The sequence below is a fragment of the Aricia agestis genome, chromosome 13 (assembly GCF_905147365.1).
Source record: "Aricia agestis chromosome 13, ilAriAges1.1, whole genome shotgun sequence".
Lineage (NCBI taxonomy): Eukaryota > Metazoa > Arthropoda > Insecta > Lepidoptera > Lycaenidae > Aricia > Aricia agestis.
Genome location: NC_056418.1, coordinates 273,908 through 294,089, shown reverse-complemented (window position 1 = coordinate 294,089; position 20,182 = coordinate 273,908). Strand labels below are relative to the sequence as shown.

The 20,182-nt window shown below is 36.5% G+C and overlaps 1 protein-coding gene across 1 annotated transcript; it reads right to left on the bottom strand.

The window, feature by feature from the left end:
• Nucleotides 1-309: 309 nt before the first annotated feature.
• LOC121733004 (SWI/SNF-related matrix-associated actin-dependent regulator of chromatin subfamily A containing DEAD/H box 1 homolog) lies at nt 310-18,003 on the bottom strand. Its single transcript, XM_042123068.1, has 15 exons — nt 17,760-18,003; nt 15,989-16,233; nt 15,568-15,860; nt 13,139-13,304; nt 8,543-8,727; nt 8,100-8,293; nt 7,706-7,841; nt 6,931-7,066; nt 6,063-6,200; nt 5,079-5,318; nt 4,614-4,841; nt 4,035-4,246; nt 2,665-2,820; nt 2,318-2,448; nt 310-1,876 (listed from the first exon to the last, which is right to left on the bottom strand). The coding sequence occupies exons 1-15, from the start codon at nt 17,875-17,877 to the stop codon at nt 1,800-1,802; spliced, it is 2,655 nt and encodes an 884-aa protein (XP_041979002.1). The 5' UTR covers nt 17,878-18,003; the 3' UTR covers nt 310-1,799.
• Nucleotides 18,004-20,182: the final 2,179 nt, after the last annotated feature.

Sequence of the window (20,182 nt, the reverse complement as noted above, 5' to 3'; positions counted from 1 at the left end):
TTTACTCTTTACTCCTCCGACCTCTAGTGAACTCTTAGAGAGACCAACCGGTCCTCTAAAATAGTAATAAAAAAATATGGTTCTAGGGCATCCGTGTCCCGTACTAATAGGTCTATGGTCTGATCGCGGAGCGCATAAAAATTCATTGCCCCATCTCTATTCTCTACTCGTCCTACTCGCACATAATATTTATGTATTCTTTTCACAGGTAGGAATATGATTTGTACACACCACATTCTATAATGTCAAATGAAACCTGAAAATATCACATTTCATCTGTAAAACGGTGGTAAAGTAAAACATGTCACGTCTTATATAAAGATATCCTTTTATTGAAGCTTTATTTACCGTACACAAGTAATTACAAGTCGAATCGTAGTGCAAAATTTAAATATTATTATCGGTATTTGAGGTTCAAACATTTCAGTTATATAATTCAGTTTGTTTTTCATACAATGATGTTCATATTTGGCAGTGCAGCATGAAACCAATACAAAAGTAGGTCAAAATATCTGTAGACGTAATCAGTTATCTGGTCTACAAATATTCTGACCGTTAGGTTAAAAAGGATGAAAAAAAGGTTTTCCCACAAAAGTGCTTAAAATTCTTAAGAAACTCTAGCATACTTCACTCGAGGGAAACAGTTCTCTCTGAGTTTCATACTGTATACATTTGACTTCTCTCTCTTTCATTGTCTTAAATATATCTATCAAATGTCTATATTTGCGTCACCAGCGCCATCTATATTAGCGTACGTAAGTAATACAAACTTTTCGTCCTGTCTACATACAAATAGCCATTACTTTGGCCTGTTGTCTGTCCATTTGTATACAATATCTTTTTATCAGTAATCAGAATAAACAAAAATTATTCAATGACATACTTTAAGAGGCAAAACTTTTTCGTACTTAAATTCTTCCAGAGAATATTTTCACTATGATTTTTTTACGTACAAACAGTTAATTATTTACACCTGGATAATTAAGTCAGTAGAATAATATTATTAAAACAACAATTATAGCAAAAAAAGGTACTTAGTACTTACGTAGATCTAAAGCCAATTATTGATTTAAAAAATATTGCCAAATCATTCTCTTTTTTTTCATCTTCAATCCAGTTCGTTATGAAAAAAGGATTATTATATTCTAAGGCTATCCTACTAACTATTTTAGTACTCGACACTATTGTTTACAAATATATCACCCGTTATCATTATTACTATTTCAAATAAATATTGCAATGGCTTGCTTCTTTCGGTTAAGGAATGGAAGTTTAGGTGGGAGTAATAATGACTTATTATTTAATATTAACATACATGTAATAAGAAGATAATTGGGTATAAGCTCGCGCCAGAGTAGCTCATATAGCTTTTAAAGGCTTTTTTTTAACTGAAAATACTTAAAAATATCAATAATCTATATTGTTCCCTAGTTCTATTGCCCCGAGCTCAAAATACACAAGGGATTTTAATCAATTGTTCAATTAAGTAGTAATCTTCGACACGTCATCCTTTAAAAAATCATCTTAATTGGTTCAGCAGTTTGTAATACATCAAAACTATGAAAGTAAATTATTAACTAAATTAAAATGAACTAAATAAAAAGTAAATAACTTTTAGGTTGCACATTCGGCACTGCAGATAGCGCTAATAAATATCTTTGAGATGGTAAAACATCCAATATCATTTGATGGTAATTATACTACATGTTTTATTTCACTGTGTCACTTCACTTCGTCCACTAGTCACTTTGTTTCGCTTCACTTCACTAGTCGATGACAATGGTGTCGGAGGCCAACAATCATTTGTTGGGCGAGGTGAGGCCGAGAGCCGCAGACAGGAGTCGAACAACATTCTTCTGTTCCTGAGGATCTTTTTCTGTGAAATAAAAACAATATTTAGTACACAATGCGACATAATCCCGGGCTAATCACAAAATATTAAAAAAAATATCATGCAACTTCATTAACACAGAAATTTGTTAAAGCACGGGAATCGCACATTTTGCAGCCACTAAAAGTATCTCACGCCAAAAGGATTATGTTTTTATCTTAAAAATAATTATTAAATTTTTTAATGAAAAAATATTGTCTGTGCGGTCATAGGCCGGCTATAGACGCATCTTGCAGTCCAACACCGACTGCAGAATTTTCATACTAAATTCATATCCACCATACAGCTCGCTCGAGCAGTTCTTGAGCGGTCGGTATAAAATTAAACGCGGTCCTCTAGAGCAGTCAGTCCAGACTGCAACTTGCGTCTTTCAACTGCATATTGCGTCTGCGGCCGGGCACAGACCCAATACTATGTATATCGTACCGTCAGCGCCGGTGACGTGTTTCTCGAGGTTGAGTTTCTCCTGCGCCACCTGGTAGATGCCCTCCTCGATGGTGCCCGCGCTCAGAAGCCGGTAGATCGTCACCGGCCGCGTCTGGCCCATGCGGTGACATCTGGAATAATATATAGTTATAATTAAATAATTATACACTTTCCTTGCACTTATTCCACTTTATTTTAATATATTTATTACAAAATTGTTAAATACATGACTGGTTTCGAAAAAATCATCACCTGATGATGATGATTTTTTCGAAACAATTTTGTGTCCGTCATCTGCCTAGGAATCAACTTCTCTGATAGTAGGAATCTGTAGGCGAAAGTCTCACCTGTCCTCGGCCTGCTTGTCGTTGTAGGGGTTGAAGTCGATGTCGTGTATGATGACGGTGTCGGCGGCGGTGAGGTTGATGCCGAGCCCGCCCGCCTTCGTCGACAGCAGGAACACGAATATCTCCTCCGCGTTGTACTGGTTTATCAGATCTTGTCTAGAAACATTCAATGACGGTTGTTGAAATTCAATTTGCCATCAGCAGGTGTAGAAACGGTTTCTTTCTACGGAAGAATAGACAGTGACAGTTAGACAAGACAAAGTGACAGAAAATGGAAACCCGCCATTTTGTCGATAAAATCTGTCAGTATCTCGATTCTTTCCCATGTCTAATGTTGTTATGATAGCCCTGCAGCGTAGCTAGCACGGGGTTTCCCAGTCGATTCTTCGGAAGAAAGTAATGGCAGTTTCTTTCCCATGTCTACATATCTTATTCCTGAGCATGGCACCACCCATCGACTTGAGTTTCAGTGGACAAAGACAAGAAACTCTTTCCATAGCAACCATTAAAGCAACGGCAATTATTATTTTTTTGACATTTAGTTTCTTGGTTCTTTTTTTTTAAATAAGGCACCTCGGCTATAAAACCATGGCCAGTGTCGAGTAAATGGCGGCAAATTAAAAAAATCGACGTGTAGCAACCTTGTCTATAGCCAGAATTATAGTTTTGATTTACGAAATACGAATAATAAAAACTAAGGAACTTTATTATTCGTAGTTTGTAGATCAAAACTATAATTCCGGCTATAGACAGGGTTGCTATACATCGATTTTTTTAATTTGCCGCCATTTACTCGACACTAGCCATGGTTTTATAGCCAAGTGCCATAATAAAAATAAAAAAAGAATCAAGAAACTAAATGTCAAAAGCGGTTCGTCATGCTTGACATAGATTTTCAAAAGCGGAAGATATCGAGATACGAAAGAAACTTTTTCTCCAATGTGTTTCCGGTAAAACTGTCAAAATTTAGTTTCTTTCGTTTGTCTACGTGCTTGTGCTAGCTATGCAGGTGTCGCGGTGTAGCCGTCGGGTCTATTTAAGCCACTATCTCAAAAACTACTGAACCGATTTTGATGTAACTTGCAGTATTCCCCGAGTTGAACAATACCTAGTAAGTAGTACAACAAAAAAATAATCACTTAAATCGGGCTTGTAGTTTCGGAGAAATGCGAACACAAACATAAAAATATACATACATACACTTTTGTTCACATTCCACATTTGTTCAGACGCTGACTATTACTGATACTGATATAGACTTACAATAATCAACATACAGGAAAACAGTTCTGGAAATATTACATACATATAGGTCGAATTGATATCCTCCTTTTTTTGAGGTCGGTTAAACTAAATTAGTTGAACATTACCTCTCATTAACGGCGGTGCTGCCGTCCAGCCGGAGATATCTGTACCCGCGCAGGCGGAGGTAGGGCTCGAGCACGTCCAGCATCATGGTGAACTGGCTGAACACCAGCACGCGGTGCCCGCCCGCCTGCAGCGCCGGCAGCATGCTGTCGAGCTTCAGGAACTTGCCAGAGTCCAGGATGAGATGGTCGGGCACTTTGAAGTTGCTGATGCACTGGAAATCAGATTAATCATTATAAAACCTGTGGTCTAGGCTAAAACCTTCGCTATCGACACGGAGGCCGTGCTCGATTCCCGCCTTGTAGCAACTAATAATGTTGTTTTCAAGCTTGTTTAAAATAGAATAATATCTGTCCATATTAAAGCTTAAATCATTAAAATGAGTATTCTTCAAAAAGTATAGTGATTCAAGAGGAAGGTTTATGTGTGTGATACATGCATAATTTGGCAGGAAGCGCTGATCTTAAAAGGTATGGTGTAGATATGGCTAGTTCATAATATATTTGTATTACGTAACCAAACTGTGCAATTTTATCGTCGTCTGAAGCAGGACTAATCTTGTATCAGTCAATGAAACTCACATGGTACTGCTGTGTCAGCTGATGTATCTGGAAGTCAGACATGCAGAGCAGGTCCTCGAACACGTACTCCGAGTTCTTCTCCTTGTATCCGGCGTCTCGGGCGAGGCGGTCCGCCATCTTGCGCAGCATGTCCATGGTGTAGTAGGTGCGCACCAGCAGCGGGTGGTTGGCCAGCTTCCGCATGTCCATCATCATGGATATGCCGCTCTTCTCCAGGGTTGAGTGTATCTGAAATTACATTAGTTTAGGATTACTATAATAATAGACACTTAGTACAGAAAGACAAGAAACGCCACGCAACAATGCATATCTAAACCTTCTGTGTGCATGTATAGAATTTCAAAGCAAAACAAATCCTTACGATTACTACTTTAACAGAATAACCGACACTCAAGAGCAAAAAATGTCGAACCATAAGATATTCATAATATGTAATTCTGGAAATATAGTTTCATTGATACTTACAGTGCCATCTTTAGCGGCGAACCCAGCAATGAGTTCCTTATACAGGGTCTGCTGTCTCTCCGACATGGGGCACAGCTCGGTGTGGTTGGTCTTCTTGGGCAGGTCCTGCAGCACGTCCCTCTTCAGTCTCCGGAGCACAAACGGCTTCATGATCCTCTTGGCTTGAGTGATCTGACTCTGTTCGAATGCTGGTATATCATCCTCCGTGTTGCCGTTCACTTTCTTTGTTGTTTTCACTTTCTGTCAATTAAAACATGAATTTTATTTTATAAAGTTAAAGTGTTTTTATTCCAAAAGAATAAAACGAAACTGAAACATAATACGAGAATGCCGGGCCGCCTAGTTCCGCTGCCGCGTAAAGCGGTTTAGCTTACATCATTTTATAAATTATAATATTAAATAACATTTAGCCGTATCATTTTATTAAAGTTACACCTGTTTAAATTCAAATGTGTAGTATAAGGCTAGCTGCAAACACACGTTTTCTATATTCGGAAATCCATATGCATGGAATCAATAGAAAATACATTTTTTTTTAAATATGTTTATTCATAAAAAGGTTTACAATAATGGTAACTTAAATACATAAAAAATCGCCAAACTGCACAACAGTTTGTTGGCGATAACATTAACTGGCGCACACGTTCGCTTTTTTCTGAACGGAACTCCGCACTTACGTTTCAAGTGCAAGCCGGCGCGATCGCGCAGGGAAAAAAAGAGGGATGTTATAAGTTTGACGTGTCTGTCTGTCTATTTGTCCGTGGCATCGTAGCATCCAATTTTCATCGGATTTTAAATTTTAATTTTTTTTGACAAAGTAGTTGTCAAAAAAAATTAAAATTTAAAATCCGACCAACCTAACCCACCCACGTCGTAAGTGCACCAATAAAGTCCACAGATATAATATTGTAACACCTATAAAAACAACATTTCATGCAATAAATATTATCCTATTCTATTCTAATCAATGTATGTTAAACTTACAGCATTCTTCTGGAAGAGGTTCTTGAGGTCGTCGGTCTTGCCGGAGAACATGTGCGGCATCACGAAGCACAGCAGCGACATCAGCTCCAGCAGGTTGTTCTGCAGCGGCGTGCCCGTCAGCAGCAGACGGTGTTTGGACTGCAAGTTCAAATAACAATTTATATTTTTTTTATAAAGGGAGGCAAAAGATCATACCCATCACCTAATAGAAAGCAACTACCGTCGCCCATGGACACTCGCAACATTACAAGAGGTGCGTTGCATTTAAGAGGGAATACGCTCTTTTCTTGAAGGTTTGCCAGTTGTATTGGTCCAGAAATTCTGCTGGTATATGTTTAATGGTTCATTGAAATTCCGCATTAGGTATGAAATGAATAAATTACGCCATAGAAGCCTTACATAATATTTTAAAAAATGTGGAGTAAGCTTGGTAAGATTTTTGTAGTTCCAACCAAAGGACACGATCACAGAATGCGAAGGACAAACTGTTCATACGCCTCCATGAAGGCTAATTGCAATTCTACTGACACAAGTGCTAACTTGTAATTAATTGCAATAGCGACTTGGGTCTGAGTGCTAAGGAAAATTATAATCGTACGAATTTTTTCTTGATCCGCTAGGGATGAAATATTTTCATGATTTTCAGACCCCCCCTCCCCCCCCTTTCCCTTGTTACAGGTGGTAGTGGTTTGACATCTCGCAATTTTACATCAAAAAATAAACCACATCAATGTTTCAAATTTCGGTATTTAATTTATTAAATTTAAAATATAATGTCACAAAACTTAGGACCCCACCTCCATCTCACACTTCGTCGACCCCCTCCCTACCCCGTTTAGGTGTGACATACTTATGGCTGAGGCCTTACCTTTATCTTGAGTAAGTTGTCGTACCGCTGCGTGGACATGTTCTTGAGCATGTGGGCCTCGTCGTACACCACGTAGTGCATCGGCGTAATGCGGAACATCTTGCGCTCCTCCGGGCAGCTGCTCACCATAGTGTAACTGAAAATACATCATCAAACTTTGACCTATGTGTAACACAAAGTTTAACTAATGTTTTTACATTCAACAAGGTAATATACAGTGTTTGTTCACGTTCAAAGTTGCAACAATTTGAATAGTTTAAATACAACGTCTAATGCAGTTATAACACTGGATGGAGATAGGGATAGGCTTGATGTCGTAAAATATTATACTGATTACTACTAACACTACTAAGGTACTTATATATAAGCTAATTGTCACTAACTGTCACTAACAAATCTATGGACAAAATTTGTCTGAAATAAAGTTTTATTTATTTATTTATAAACAGTTGGTCCTTCGAGCCTGATTATAGGGTAACTATATTTGAAAAATATTGTATGTCACTTTTTTCAGGTTTCATTTTCCACCGACATTGTTCTAACGACTGAGACAGCCGCTGCTTCGTAATGGCATAGATCGAAATGAAACCTATAGCCTAGGCCCTAGTCCGTAAAGTCGCATTTGAATTTCTGTGGTTCGTCGCGTGCCGCGGGTATGGACAGCCACCTTCACAGGCGAGACGATACTGTAAGCTCCATAGCACTGATGTTTTGTTCCGTCGCTCCGCTGCAGCGTAGTGTCGCATATTAAATCATCAGTACAACGAGTACTCACGTGGTGAGCACGATGTCGATCTGACTCAGTCCCTTGGCGTACTCGATGCGCAGCTGGCGGCGCTCCTCGGGCGGGCCGTAGTACTTGCTCACACGCATCGACGGGCACCAGCGCTCGAACTCTGTGCTCCAGTTGTCTGCAACCGTTACATACACAATTTCACCAACGTCTGTTAGTGTTAACAGCTTGTTCGAATGTCATGTCTTCTCTTTCATTCATATGAAAAACGAAAGAGCTAGCATGATACTAATTCGAGCATTAACTTTTACAGTCGTTGGTTGGCCCGAGCCTTACGATGCGAGCTCCGAGGCCTTTCCTACTTAACTGAGGCGGACTCACGAATATATACATTATACGTACACGACTAGCAGAGGCCCTAATAAAAGAGACTCACCTAAAGTAGAAGCGGGCACGACCACCAGATGTGTGCCTTTAGCCTGCCCCGTCTCCTTCAGGTGAGCAAGGAACGCTATCACCTGCACTGTCTTGCCCAGACCCATCTCATCGGCCAGGATGCCGGAGACACCCTGCTTGTGCAGCACGGCCAGCCAGTTCAAACCGACTAGCTGGTAAGGAGCTAACGTCAAACTGTAACAAGGAAGTTTTTTTAGTATTAAATTAATGGAATTTGATCAAATTATTTTCTGGTTTTTGTACTGTCAGAGAAGTTGATTCATAGGCAGATATGGCCTGGAGGCTGGAATTAATTTGGTCGCGTTATGTCAAACCTAGCTGACAGATCACGGATAACATTTAATTGACATAATATCACATAGCCCAACCAAATGACGTAGGTCGATGAATACGGTATTTTTGCTCCTCGCGGATATTCCTCACCTGGAGTGCAATATAGCGGGCTGCTTGAGTCTCCCGGCGCCGGCCGCCACGGCACACTCCAGCTGCGTGGCCAGCCCCACACACTTCTTCATCAGCCGCTGTATGTTGTTCCTCGTGGACAGCAGCTCTTGTGTAGCGTTCAACAGGTCCGTACTTAACATCTTATTGCTATTGAACTTCTCAACCTGAAAAAGAAAGCATTATTTAAAACGAAGTTGTTTCTGTTACCTTTTGAAGGCGTGGTCGGGGGGCGGGGCCACGTCATCCCACCCCCAAATCCAGGTAATGACTATAATGTTTCTTTTATTCGGTACGTAGGTAATGTGCCCGTCTGTTTGTTTGGAACATTTGCACTTGTCACAACACACATAATTGCACTCACTAAAAAGTTGAGGTCATATTTCAAGGTGAAAGAAAAGTTGTGACTCCAGAGTCAATGGACTTTCATAGTGCCATTTTTAATAATTTTGTTTAATGTTAGAAACACCAAGCAGAAGCCTAGTGTCTAAACATCTACAATTCTACATATACAAAGAAGCTATAGACTACACGAGCTTTTGCCCACGGCTTCACTCGCGTTAAGAAGTATTATTATATACAAACTTTCATTCCCTATTTGAACCCTTTGGTTGGTTGGAATTTATCAAAATCCTTTCTTAGCGGATGCCTACGTTACAACATCTACCTGCATGCCAAATTTCAGCCCGATCCGTCTAGTGGTTTGGGCTATGCGTTGATAGATCACTATGTCAATCAGTCAGTCACCTTTGAGTTTTATATATAGTACCTGGATACCTGGATGACCGAGCTTTGCTCAGTATAGCAAACACTCATTGACTTTGTGTTACTTAACAACGCCATCTGCTGGAATAGCTTTAGCTGTTGTTGTGTCGTTAAAGCAATTAGTTGCTTATGAAATAGTTTTATTATTCGTCAATAGTATTCGTTATGTCAGGAAGAGTCATATTTTTCAGTTTATCGATTATCGATAAAACACGAATAAAAAGACATTTTCTAAAAATGATTCCTAGCTAGATCGATTTATCGCCCCCGAAACCCCCTATATACTAAATTTCATGAAAATCGTTGGAGCCGATTCCGAGATTCCAATTATATACAAGGTGTAACAAAAATAAGTGATAATACTTTAGGGTGGGTATGTGTTCCTTATAGAGAGTTCACTGTGAAAGTAGCAGCGCTGAAAGACCAATTTTTTTTTTCACTTTTGTATGGGGAAACTCGTGACGTTCGGGAGCTTGCCCATACAAAATGAAAAAAAATTTTGGTCTTTCAGCGCTGCTACTTTCACAGTGAACTCACTACAAGGAACATGTACACACCCTTAAGTATTATCACTTATTTTTGTTACACACTGTATATATTGACGAAAATGGGGAAACATAGGTGAATGAAATTTTGCACAGTTATAGTTTGTATATTGAAGGAGTGCATCGAGCTAATATTATTTTGAAATAATGCTTTTATCATACATTTTTTTAACAAATAAAACATTACACACACTACAACACACACACTAAGAAAATGACAGATTTTTGAGTGACAAACCCTATACATACGAGTATACTCTTTTATTTATGGTTGAAGTCTGTTGACATCATAGACATAATATATACCTAAAGACCAACAAAGAGTGCGAGAGAGAAGAAAATCCTTTATGGAATTATAACAAGATGAAAAGAGAGAGGCAGTCTAATGAAAATTGTAACAACTTTTATTTGACAGGTCGTCAAAAGTCATCAATCGTTTTTATGCCCTTTCGGTATTTGCAATTTATTATTTAAATCGTATGTTATTTTCAACAAATACTATTATATATAACAATAATAACTTGTGCTGTGAGTAATTGCAGTGTAAATCATAGGAATAATCCTGAAAAATATACATTTCACCCGTAATTAATCTTCATGTCCTAATTGCTACGATGTGTTTATTTTTGCTATATTCTGGTCTTTAGTTCTCTATTTCAAATAAAATATTGTGAATCCTCCCTTTTACTTTCATATTTTGCGTAACTAAAGGTACTATTGTTCCTATATTACACAAATTTTGAAGAAAAATTTTTCATCAAAATTTCTTACATATACGCTAGTGCTTGAATCAAATTTATCGATATGCTTATCGATATTTTACAATAACATAAATCTAAAATAAAAATCATTTACCTTTATATTTATCACCTTAAGCCCGGCCGCACATTTTCCGAAATTTCTGATCAGAAAAATTCGGACGCCCGGCGGAACGCACTCTGTTCATACATTTTGTTGTAGACCCATCATACTAAAAGAATTTCTGACGTGTCAAAATGTATGAGCGGGGCGGGGCGTCTGAATTTTAGTGATCACAAATTCGGATAATGTGCGGCCGGACTAAAAGGACATATTATCTATTTTAACTAATAGTATATTATAATATAGCTAATATAATATAACTACTATAATATAGAGTGACTCTAAAACTAGAGGAAGGTTTATATTTATATATCATAATCATTTGTTTTACAGATTCCCTCAAGATCCTCTAATAAGAGGAAAATGGCTGAAACTAATTGGGCGTGTTGGTTGGAATCCCAAGAAAAATTCAACAATATGTAGCAAACATTTCATTGAAAATTTTTAAAGAAAAATTAGAATAAATACTATTTTGGTTATAGGAGCTATGCCAACTTTATTTGTGCCAGTAAGTTTAACATACTGTTGCACTTGTTACTGAAGCAATTATTAAAAATAAGCAATTATAAGCAATTAATGCTTTTTAGTTCATTTAAGATTATACTTATATGAACTAAAAAGTATTAAATAATCCTTATTCTGTACTCAATCTTCATAATTTTGAAGTCGGTACCAGTCCTAAGTATATAAGTTGCTGTTATACCTATTCTGTCAGAGAACTGGCGATTAGGTTAGCTGGTACCGATTGCAAAATAATGAAGATTGAGAACAGAATTATACTGAGTACAGAATAAGAATTATTTAATACTTTTTAGTTCATTTAAGTATAATATTACTATTATCATTGCCTTGGAAGTCGGTTTTAATTTTTTGTTTAAAAATAATAATTTTACTCATTTTAGCTGTCCTTAACGTTTTCTATACTTACAGTTGGTGTTTTAAAAAATCAAAATCAAAATTGCTTTATTTCTGAACAAATCTAAAATAAAATATATTTTCAGAATACATGGTGCCTACCACCGGTTCGGTAACTAAGCCGACGAGAAGAACCGGCGTAAGAAACTCGCACGCCCACTTTTTACCAAGAAAAGTGAGAAAAAAATATATCTTTTAAAACAAAATCTACAATGCTGTAACTAAAAATTAAACAATGTAAACATAGATAGATACATAATAATTGTAAGTCATGTAGAAGTAGCCTTGCAAGCAGTCATTCAGCATTCTACTCCCAAGATGTGCCATCAATTATAAAATCATTTTGGCTTTGGCACAAAACGTTCTTTGACTACTTTTTTAAATTTATTAATCGAAAGATTTTGAACGTTTTCTGGGACCATATGTTCCCATTTGAATATCAAGGAGTCACTTCGATTTCTCATTGTTTCCATCACCAGACCACCACTTTTGTGAACATGATACCTACTCGGAACAATACAATGTACAGCAAAAGAAAAAATTTGAAAATCGGTTCATAAACGGCGGAGTAATCGTTGAACATACATAAAAATATATCCACAGGCGAACGTCTAGACTCCTCCTGTTTGGAAGTCGGTTCAAAATAATTATTGTAATAAAATATTATGATATTTTATAATATGTATTTAATTTAAGAATAAAATATAATATACTATGTGTGTTGTTTACTTTCAACGTTTACTTTCAATGTAAGGACTGATTTACCAGATAGATTTTACCTGAGTAATAAATAAGTAACTTTATAATGTTCAGTTCAGTGTAAATTATTTACCCCTATAAGAACCTCATGTCATAACATATCCGACGATTGAAAAATCATTCCAAAAGAATATGTGTATCTACTTTTCAATCGTCACCTTTTTTTGCCAATTAAAATTTATGATACCTAATTTGAAATACAAATCTATCAAAGTTGCATATTATTTATTTCTTATAGAAACTCAGGTAAAATAACTCGAACGGACTAAACTATCGATAGCAAAATACTATACTATCGATAGTAAAATATACATCACTAGCACACGCACACATTGACAGATCAAAAATGGTCACGCATTTTCGAGTTGTCAGGTGGTCTTTACGACAGTATATATTATGTCTATGGTTGACATCAAGGTGACAAATTGAAAATGGATTATAATTTTTTTTTATTGAATCTGAGATACTATTAGACAATGCTTACACGGCTAGTCTGAGATCAGCTAAGTCCCAGAGACAAGAATTGAAAAAAATATGATAAAGTCAATATTTTTTTACAAAATATAGGTAGTAGTCCTAATTTCGTTGAAACTAAGGTCGAATTTCAACCATTGGGCGATCTCTAGTATAATGAAATATCCATTAATAATGTACATATGAGATTTCTTACTCACAAAAAAAATACTTTAAATTTTTAGCACTATAAGGAGTTAATGCTTATTATTTAACATACCATATCAACCCAACCCTTAAAGGGTCGCTGTGCTATAATGGCCTCGGCCTTCTTCTGCGAGCACCCGCTCAGCAGCGACAGCTCATTCATGGTGCTGGTGTTGAGGAACTCAAACACCTTCTTCTTGTCACCAACCAGGTCATCTGTCACCTCATTGTCTGAGTCACTAAAATTGTATTTATTGAAAAAATTAAAACACTGGAACTGGATCTATAGTCTGTATGACGTCACTACTGTTTGACAATTATTGACCTGATCGTATATTGGGCGCGTTCCATTATGCGTTAAAAACGATCAAAACGCCCAAAATAGGAGGCATTTTAAGCGTTTTTAACACTAAATGGAATGCGGGGATAGCAGGTGTGACGTCACTGAACGTTAATTGGTGTTTTAAAATCCGTTTGGTTTCAAGTTACTTTTAATTCGTATTTTTTGCACAAAAACAATCTATACTAATTAAATAATTATACACTTTCCTTGCACTTATTCCACTTTATTTTAATATATTTATTACAAAATTGTTAAATACATGACCGGTTTCGAAAAAACATCATCAGGTAGTGGAATAAGTGCAAGGAAAGTGTATAATTACCTATTTAATTGAAGATGAATTTCCACCAAGAAGTGACAGTACATTCAATGTCAAATCTATACTAATATTATAAATGCGAAAGTATCTCTGTCTGTCTGTCTCGCTTTCACGCCAAAACTACTGAACCGATTGTAATGAAATTTTGTACACAGATAGTCTAAAGCCTGAGAAAGGACATAGACTACTTTTTAACTGGAAAAAGGGGTTGTAAGGGGGTGAAAATGCGTAAATTTGTTCAAATAAAGTTAGTTCCAAAACTCATAACAGATGGCACCAAGAGTCGCCTAGATCGCGCTATCGCTTGCTTATATGTATTTCTATAAGAAGTGGTACCATGTTGGGCTCAGTTTATCGATTCTTTCGATTGTTATACCTACACGTTATCAAATAACTCACTTACCAACATAGATATCAGAAACAACAGCAATACCAATAATTAATACTAAATAGTTTATGAGTAAAGCTAATGTTGTGTAATGCTAGCTGCAGTTGTGTATAGATAAATAAGCTTTAAAATTTGGTACAAAAAAGTTTAATAAAAAAAATATATTATGTGCGCACTACACGGCTGTTTTGGGTAGGGTTTTAAGGCGAGGATAAACCTCAAATTGGTATTCCGCGACTTCCGGTTTACCTAGTTCCAATATAATAACGAAGTTTTAAAAAATATGAGGTATAAAGCACAATATTTAAAATACCTTAAAACATAAACATTTTAATAAAACTTTATACTTTGGCTGTAATTAATTTACAAACTCACCTCCGATAAAAATCTGTTTCATCGAAATATAAGTATTAACTAGGATAATTGTACATGTTATTTGAATAAATTGTTAGTAAATCTATATTAAAAATTCTTTAACCGAACAATTTTGTTTCTTAATGTTTATTTCCAGAGATATTTAAAAAAAACATGAAAAATAGAGAAAATCCGTTTGAGTGACTTCAATTTCATGCTAAGCTAAAATCAATCTTATTGCGATGCGTATACGCTTGGTCTTTGATAGTGTGCAAAGTTATAGTTTTGGATTGAGATTAATCCACGCCTTAAAAAGCTTTTGACACCAATTTTGTTGACACCGCGCGCTATAAACTGAAGTCCACGCGGACGAAGTCGCAGGCAACAGCTAGTATTTTATAAAATATTAGCTGTCATTATCATTCTACGATAAATGCCCTTTCTTGTCTAGATTAAAAAAAATACTAGCTGACCCGACAGACGTATCCCCATACCAAACATCAAAATAGATTGAATTGTTTAGGCGAAAACCATAAAAGTTTATTGTGCGGGAACCGTACATTTTCTGGGACAAAAAGTATCCCTTGTCCTTTCCCGAGACTCAAAGTATCTCCATACCAAAATTTATCAAAATCGATTGATTAGTTTACGCGCAAATCATAAAAATATATTGTGCAGTAGCCGTACATTTTTCCGGGACAAAATGTATCCTATGCTCGTCTTCGGGACTCAAAGTAAGAGATGTCAAATTTCAGCAAAATCGGTCCAGCCGTTTACGCGTGACGTCGTGAGTCGCGACCACGCGAATATGGATTCATTTTTATATGTATTATATGTATATAGATTATCCTTTTATATTTTTTTAACATTTTAATAGCAAAATTTTCATAAATTATATTTGCATATTCCCTATTTGACAACAATATGATATTCAGATGATTATTGGATTGGAAAGCCACCTCAAGTTGTATTTTACGTAGTTACGTTTAAGTAAGCTTTAGCTGATATACTTAAAAATACTGCCAAATAGATCTATTGCAAATTAAAAAAAAAGCTCTTCACATTAAGTGTTTGATTTAAGTAATAAAATGTGTCTACCTGTCATAAACTAGGTCATCCTTTCCTTTCCTAACCCCGTAATCATCATCCTCACTGCCGCTGCTACCTCGTCTTGCCCTGCCGCCTTTAGATGCCAGGGGTCTAGGTATTGTGGTGCTTCCGCTTGTCACCCGCATTATGTTAGCTCCATTCGACTGTGATGTTTGTCCTGAGTTGCTCGGACGGTGGTAACTGCCCGAGGGTCGGACATCACTCTCGGGGTCATACTTGAGGAGCTCATCTCTACATCTCTCTTCGTTCCAACCATGCTTGGATAAGGTGGTTTTTACGAGCTAAAATCAGTCAACGTTAACATCATATTTTAATAGAAATATTAGTTTTCACACTTTGTTCACATTGCATTAAATCTAAGTGTAATCAAAAGAATAATACTCTACTCACAGTACTGAACCAAACTTACCAGAGGAGCAACTTCAGGAAACATCTGCACCATGTTCCGGAATCTTCTTTCTTTGACAGCTTGTGTAAGTTCCACAGTGGGATTAGGCAAGGCTGGACGGTCGGGTATAGCGGAGGTCACGATAACAGGCTTCTTAGCCGGTGATGGTCCATCGTCAGAGTCTGAATCCTGTATTCTGATTCTCTTATACACCACTGGCACATGTTTGTTGAAGGCTACAGGCGTAGGCAACCTTATCATTGATTCTGAAATTATTTTTTAAATCACTCTGTTACTTGCTAAATCTTAAAATGACATTCCTTTTCTTTAATGAATACAAATAAAAAGAGAGATAAAAAATTTCTCTGATCGTACAAGAAAGTATTTTCTTACACTGACTATGTGAGTAAGTCAAAGCTGTGGGAATGCAACATGATATTATCAAGAGTGTCCAATTCCAACTTGTTTATATGCATTTATTATACATGCTAAATGTTGCCCATAACTTTATACACACAAAACAAAAGAAGCTATATTTGCTATAATTAATTGCCTATGTCCTCCTGTATGATGTACAGTGTAAACTCTATATAACATCACTGAAGGGACCGTGCATTTTCTGACGTTATAGGGAGTTGTCGTTAAATGGAGATAAGTAAAATCAAAGAATTTCCGTCAATATACAGTGATTTTTTTTCGTAATCGTATTTACTATTTGGAAGTTTATGAGCAACTGAGAATATGATAATGTTCAGATGCTTTTATGTTCAAAAACAGTCTACACGTGCAAGCAATCTCAATCTCAAACAAAAGAACGAATTTCTTAGAAATTTCGGTATGTGTGATGCCAAAAGTTAAGTTCATTGCGGGCTAGGATAGTAAAGCGACAAAAAGAAACATACACAGCTGCACAGTTTTTTAAAAATATCAGTAACTTAAAAGATACTTTTTTTACTCAATCGTTGTGATTTTGTCGTTATTAAGAGTGGGAGTGATGCTATACAGAGTGTATATCATTGTATGGTAGACAAGCGAAACTAACCAAAAGTCAAATGATTTCGAAACTTTAGAGAGTATGTCGCTAAATGGAGTTACATGTTACGTAGAGTTTACACTGTATTTGATATATTTATCTACTTCCAAAACCAATAGAAATTGTCAATATCATTGCTTTTCTTTTCGATTAATGTGAACTTAATAACTTTCATAAACATGAAAATATATTTTACCGTACTTGAGTTATACTAAGCTAAGTAAAGCATTTGTAAAGAGTAAAAAACTAGCTGCAATAAACAACTGTTTTGGAATTTGGGTATGGGTGATGATGATGATGATGATGATTGTTTAGATCATCATGAGCATCAGCCTTATATCAACAGACATTTTTGATCATGATTCATGACCAAGGTAGGGTTTATTACATAATTATTTAACAAAAGGCTTTCTTTGCATTGTTTTACACATACAATTTTTGTTTGGATGTTAAAGCATGGAAGTAGCACAATAAATAATGATACTTGACAAAAAAATGATACTTTTTCTAGGATAGGTGAAAAGCATGATGCAACTGAATAGTAAGTATAAGAACATAACTGTTACATGCTACTAGTATGCGGTGAAATTTAATGAATAAAGTTTTAAAAACATGTGTATGAAGGTCGCGGTCAGATAATATGTAACCATGAATTAAAGTGACAAAAATCTGTTAGCAAATGTTATATGAATATGTACGGTAAGTACTGCTAAACTGTCCGACCCAAGTTAATGAGTGAAATTATCGGTTTTTACTTACGAGAACTCGAAGGAGCCGAGGTTACCGTAACGGGAACGGAGGAGCCAGCTGTAGCTTTCTTTTGAAACCTATACTGCCTCAGGTAACTTATAACACTAGGGCTAGTGCTCTCTGACATCTTAGCGAATTAAGCTCGTGTATAAAACTACGCTTTAAAATAAAAATAAAGACAATTTTAAAACGATTTACATTAATTTACGAATTCTAAAAATCATACCACACTACAAAAGCATGAAGTTAACTGACAATAACAGCCATCTTTATCCGCGAGACTTTTTTCCTTCCTCCACCAATCCGAAAATAGAAAAATCTGACGTTTTACAATTTAACCAATAAAATTATTTTTACAGCCTCCTTTATGCATTTTACACGTCAAGCTACCAATCGTAAATTATCGATTAAAAAATAAGCAATGAGGCAAATAGCAATCAGCGTAAAAGGGCCCATTCACTGCAGAACTGCCGTGCTGTCCTGCCGTTAATGGGCCTTTTAACCGGCGCCAGTCCCGCCAGTCTGCCAGATCTACAAACATATATTAGTAATCTGTGCTGCCAGACATGGGCTTCATACAGCATACGAGAGTACGAGACTCGCGGCTCGCATCGAAGCCCGTGTACTATGTATAGCCTGTCAAGAAAGAGAAGAAAATAAAAAGTGACAACATCGTAATGTCATCCCTTTCAAATCAATCTTGTTATGTCGGCTGTACACTCTCGCCGAGACACAGCGAGGCGGCCCGAGTGCGAGAGTGTAAATGGGTGTGCTCGCCTCGTCTCGCCTATTCTATCTCGGACCCTCTCGGTCCGGTGTCGGTATTTTGCGCCCGAGACAAAGGGTCTCGCGAGGAAAGCGAGCGCATTACTATTTACTGTACACTCTCGCGTTTTTCCCTACTAGTCGCGCCGCCAGACAGTGCAGAACAAAAAAATAACAACAATAGACGTCATTATCAGTCATTATCTGTAACTGCCGATCCACACTCGCGCGCGACAGCGCGCCGCGGATCGCGTATTCTGCCAAATTTACTGATCCACACTCGCAAAGTTCGCGACATGTTCGCAATGTTTAATTCGCACTTTTTAATTTCTTCACTTTCTTGACGCACTAAAGTTTGCGCCCTTGAGCCAAATTTATCTTACTTTATATTATAAACTAGATGTCCCACGCGGCTTCGCTCGCGTAATTATTAGGAATTTTACGGAATTCGTACATTTTTTCACAACAAAATAGCTTATCTCTCTTCACGTAGTCTACTCTATATCTGTGCCAAATAACATACAAAATTGCTTTAGTAGTTCGTGAGATAATAATAATAATTATTATTATTATTGCTAATAATTTTCCGTTTTAACCACATTTCCTCTGTTTCTTCGGTCCTATTAGTTAGCGTGATAAAATAGCCTACAGCCTTCTTTGATAAATGAGCTATCTAACACTAAAATATTTTTTTTATCGGACCAATAGTTCCTATGATTAACGTGTTCAATCAAACAAATAAATATTTGTTAAATCGCTTGACAAAATCGAATCTTGATCTAAATGACTATGAAAAGTACCAATGGGTCATAATCCATACTAATATTATAAATGCGAAAGTATTTCTGTCTGTCTATCTGTCTGTCTGTCTCGCTTTCACGCCAAAACTACTGAACCGATTGCAATGAAATTTTGTACACAGTTATTCTAGAGTCTGAGAAAGGACATAGGCTACATTTTGGTGTGGGAAAATATATTATTTCCATGAAAATATCGATGAAAATGAATTCGCATTGCGCGTGGCCAGCGCTCATCCCGGGGGTCCTGGGTTCGAGTCCCGCAGGCGGAACAAAAAGTTTTCAATGTTCCTGGGTCTTGGATGTGTATTAAAATAATATTTCAAAAATCTTTAATGTATTAATTTATGTATAATATTATAAAAAATCCAGAAATATATCGATGCAATGAACATTTTAGTTCTAATACGATTCAACAGATGGCGTTTTAATTTTTACTTTATTGTAACATAGAACTAATCATACTTATTAGTTAGTATGTTTTTGTTTATAGTTTTTAATACGTTAGAATATTATGTTTATGAATATAATCACTTGGTATAATAATAATCAATCTATCTTATCTTATAGAACTCCTACTGCATTTCTAATATATGTGACAAGCTGACAACAGAAGGCGCTCTAAAATAAAGGAGTTTGAGTGTACCGTGTTGGCCTATATTCCATCCAGAAAATATATCAATGCAATCAACATTTTAATTCTCAAATATGAAAACAGATGGCGTTTTATTTTTTACTTTATTATTGTAATTTGTAACAGAACTAATCATACCTACTTTACTATATAATATTGTTTTTATTCATAACTAGCTGTTGCCCGCGACTTCGTCCGCGTGGACTTTAGTTTATAGCGCGCGGTGTCAACAAAAT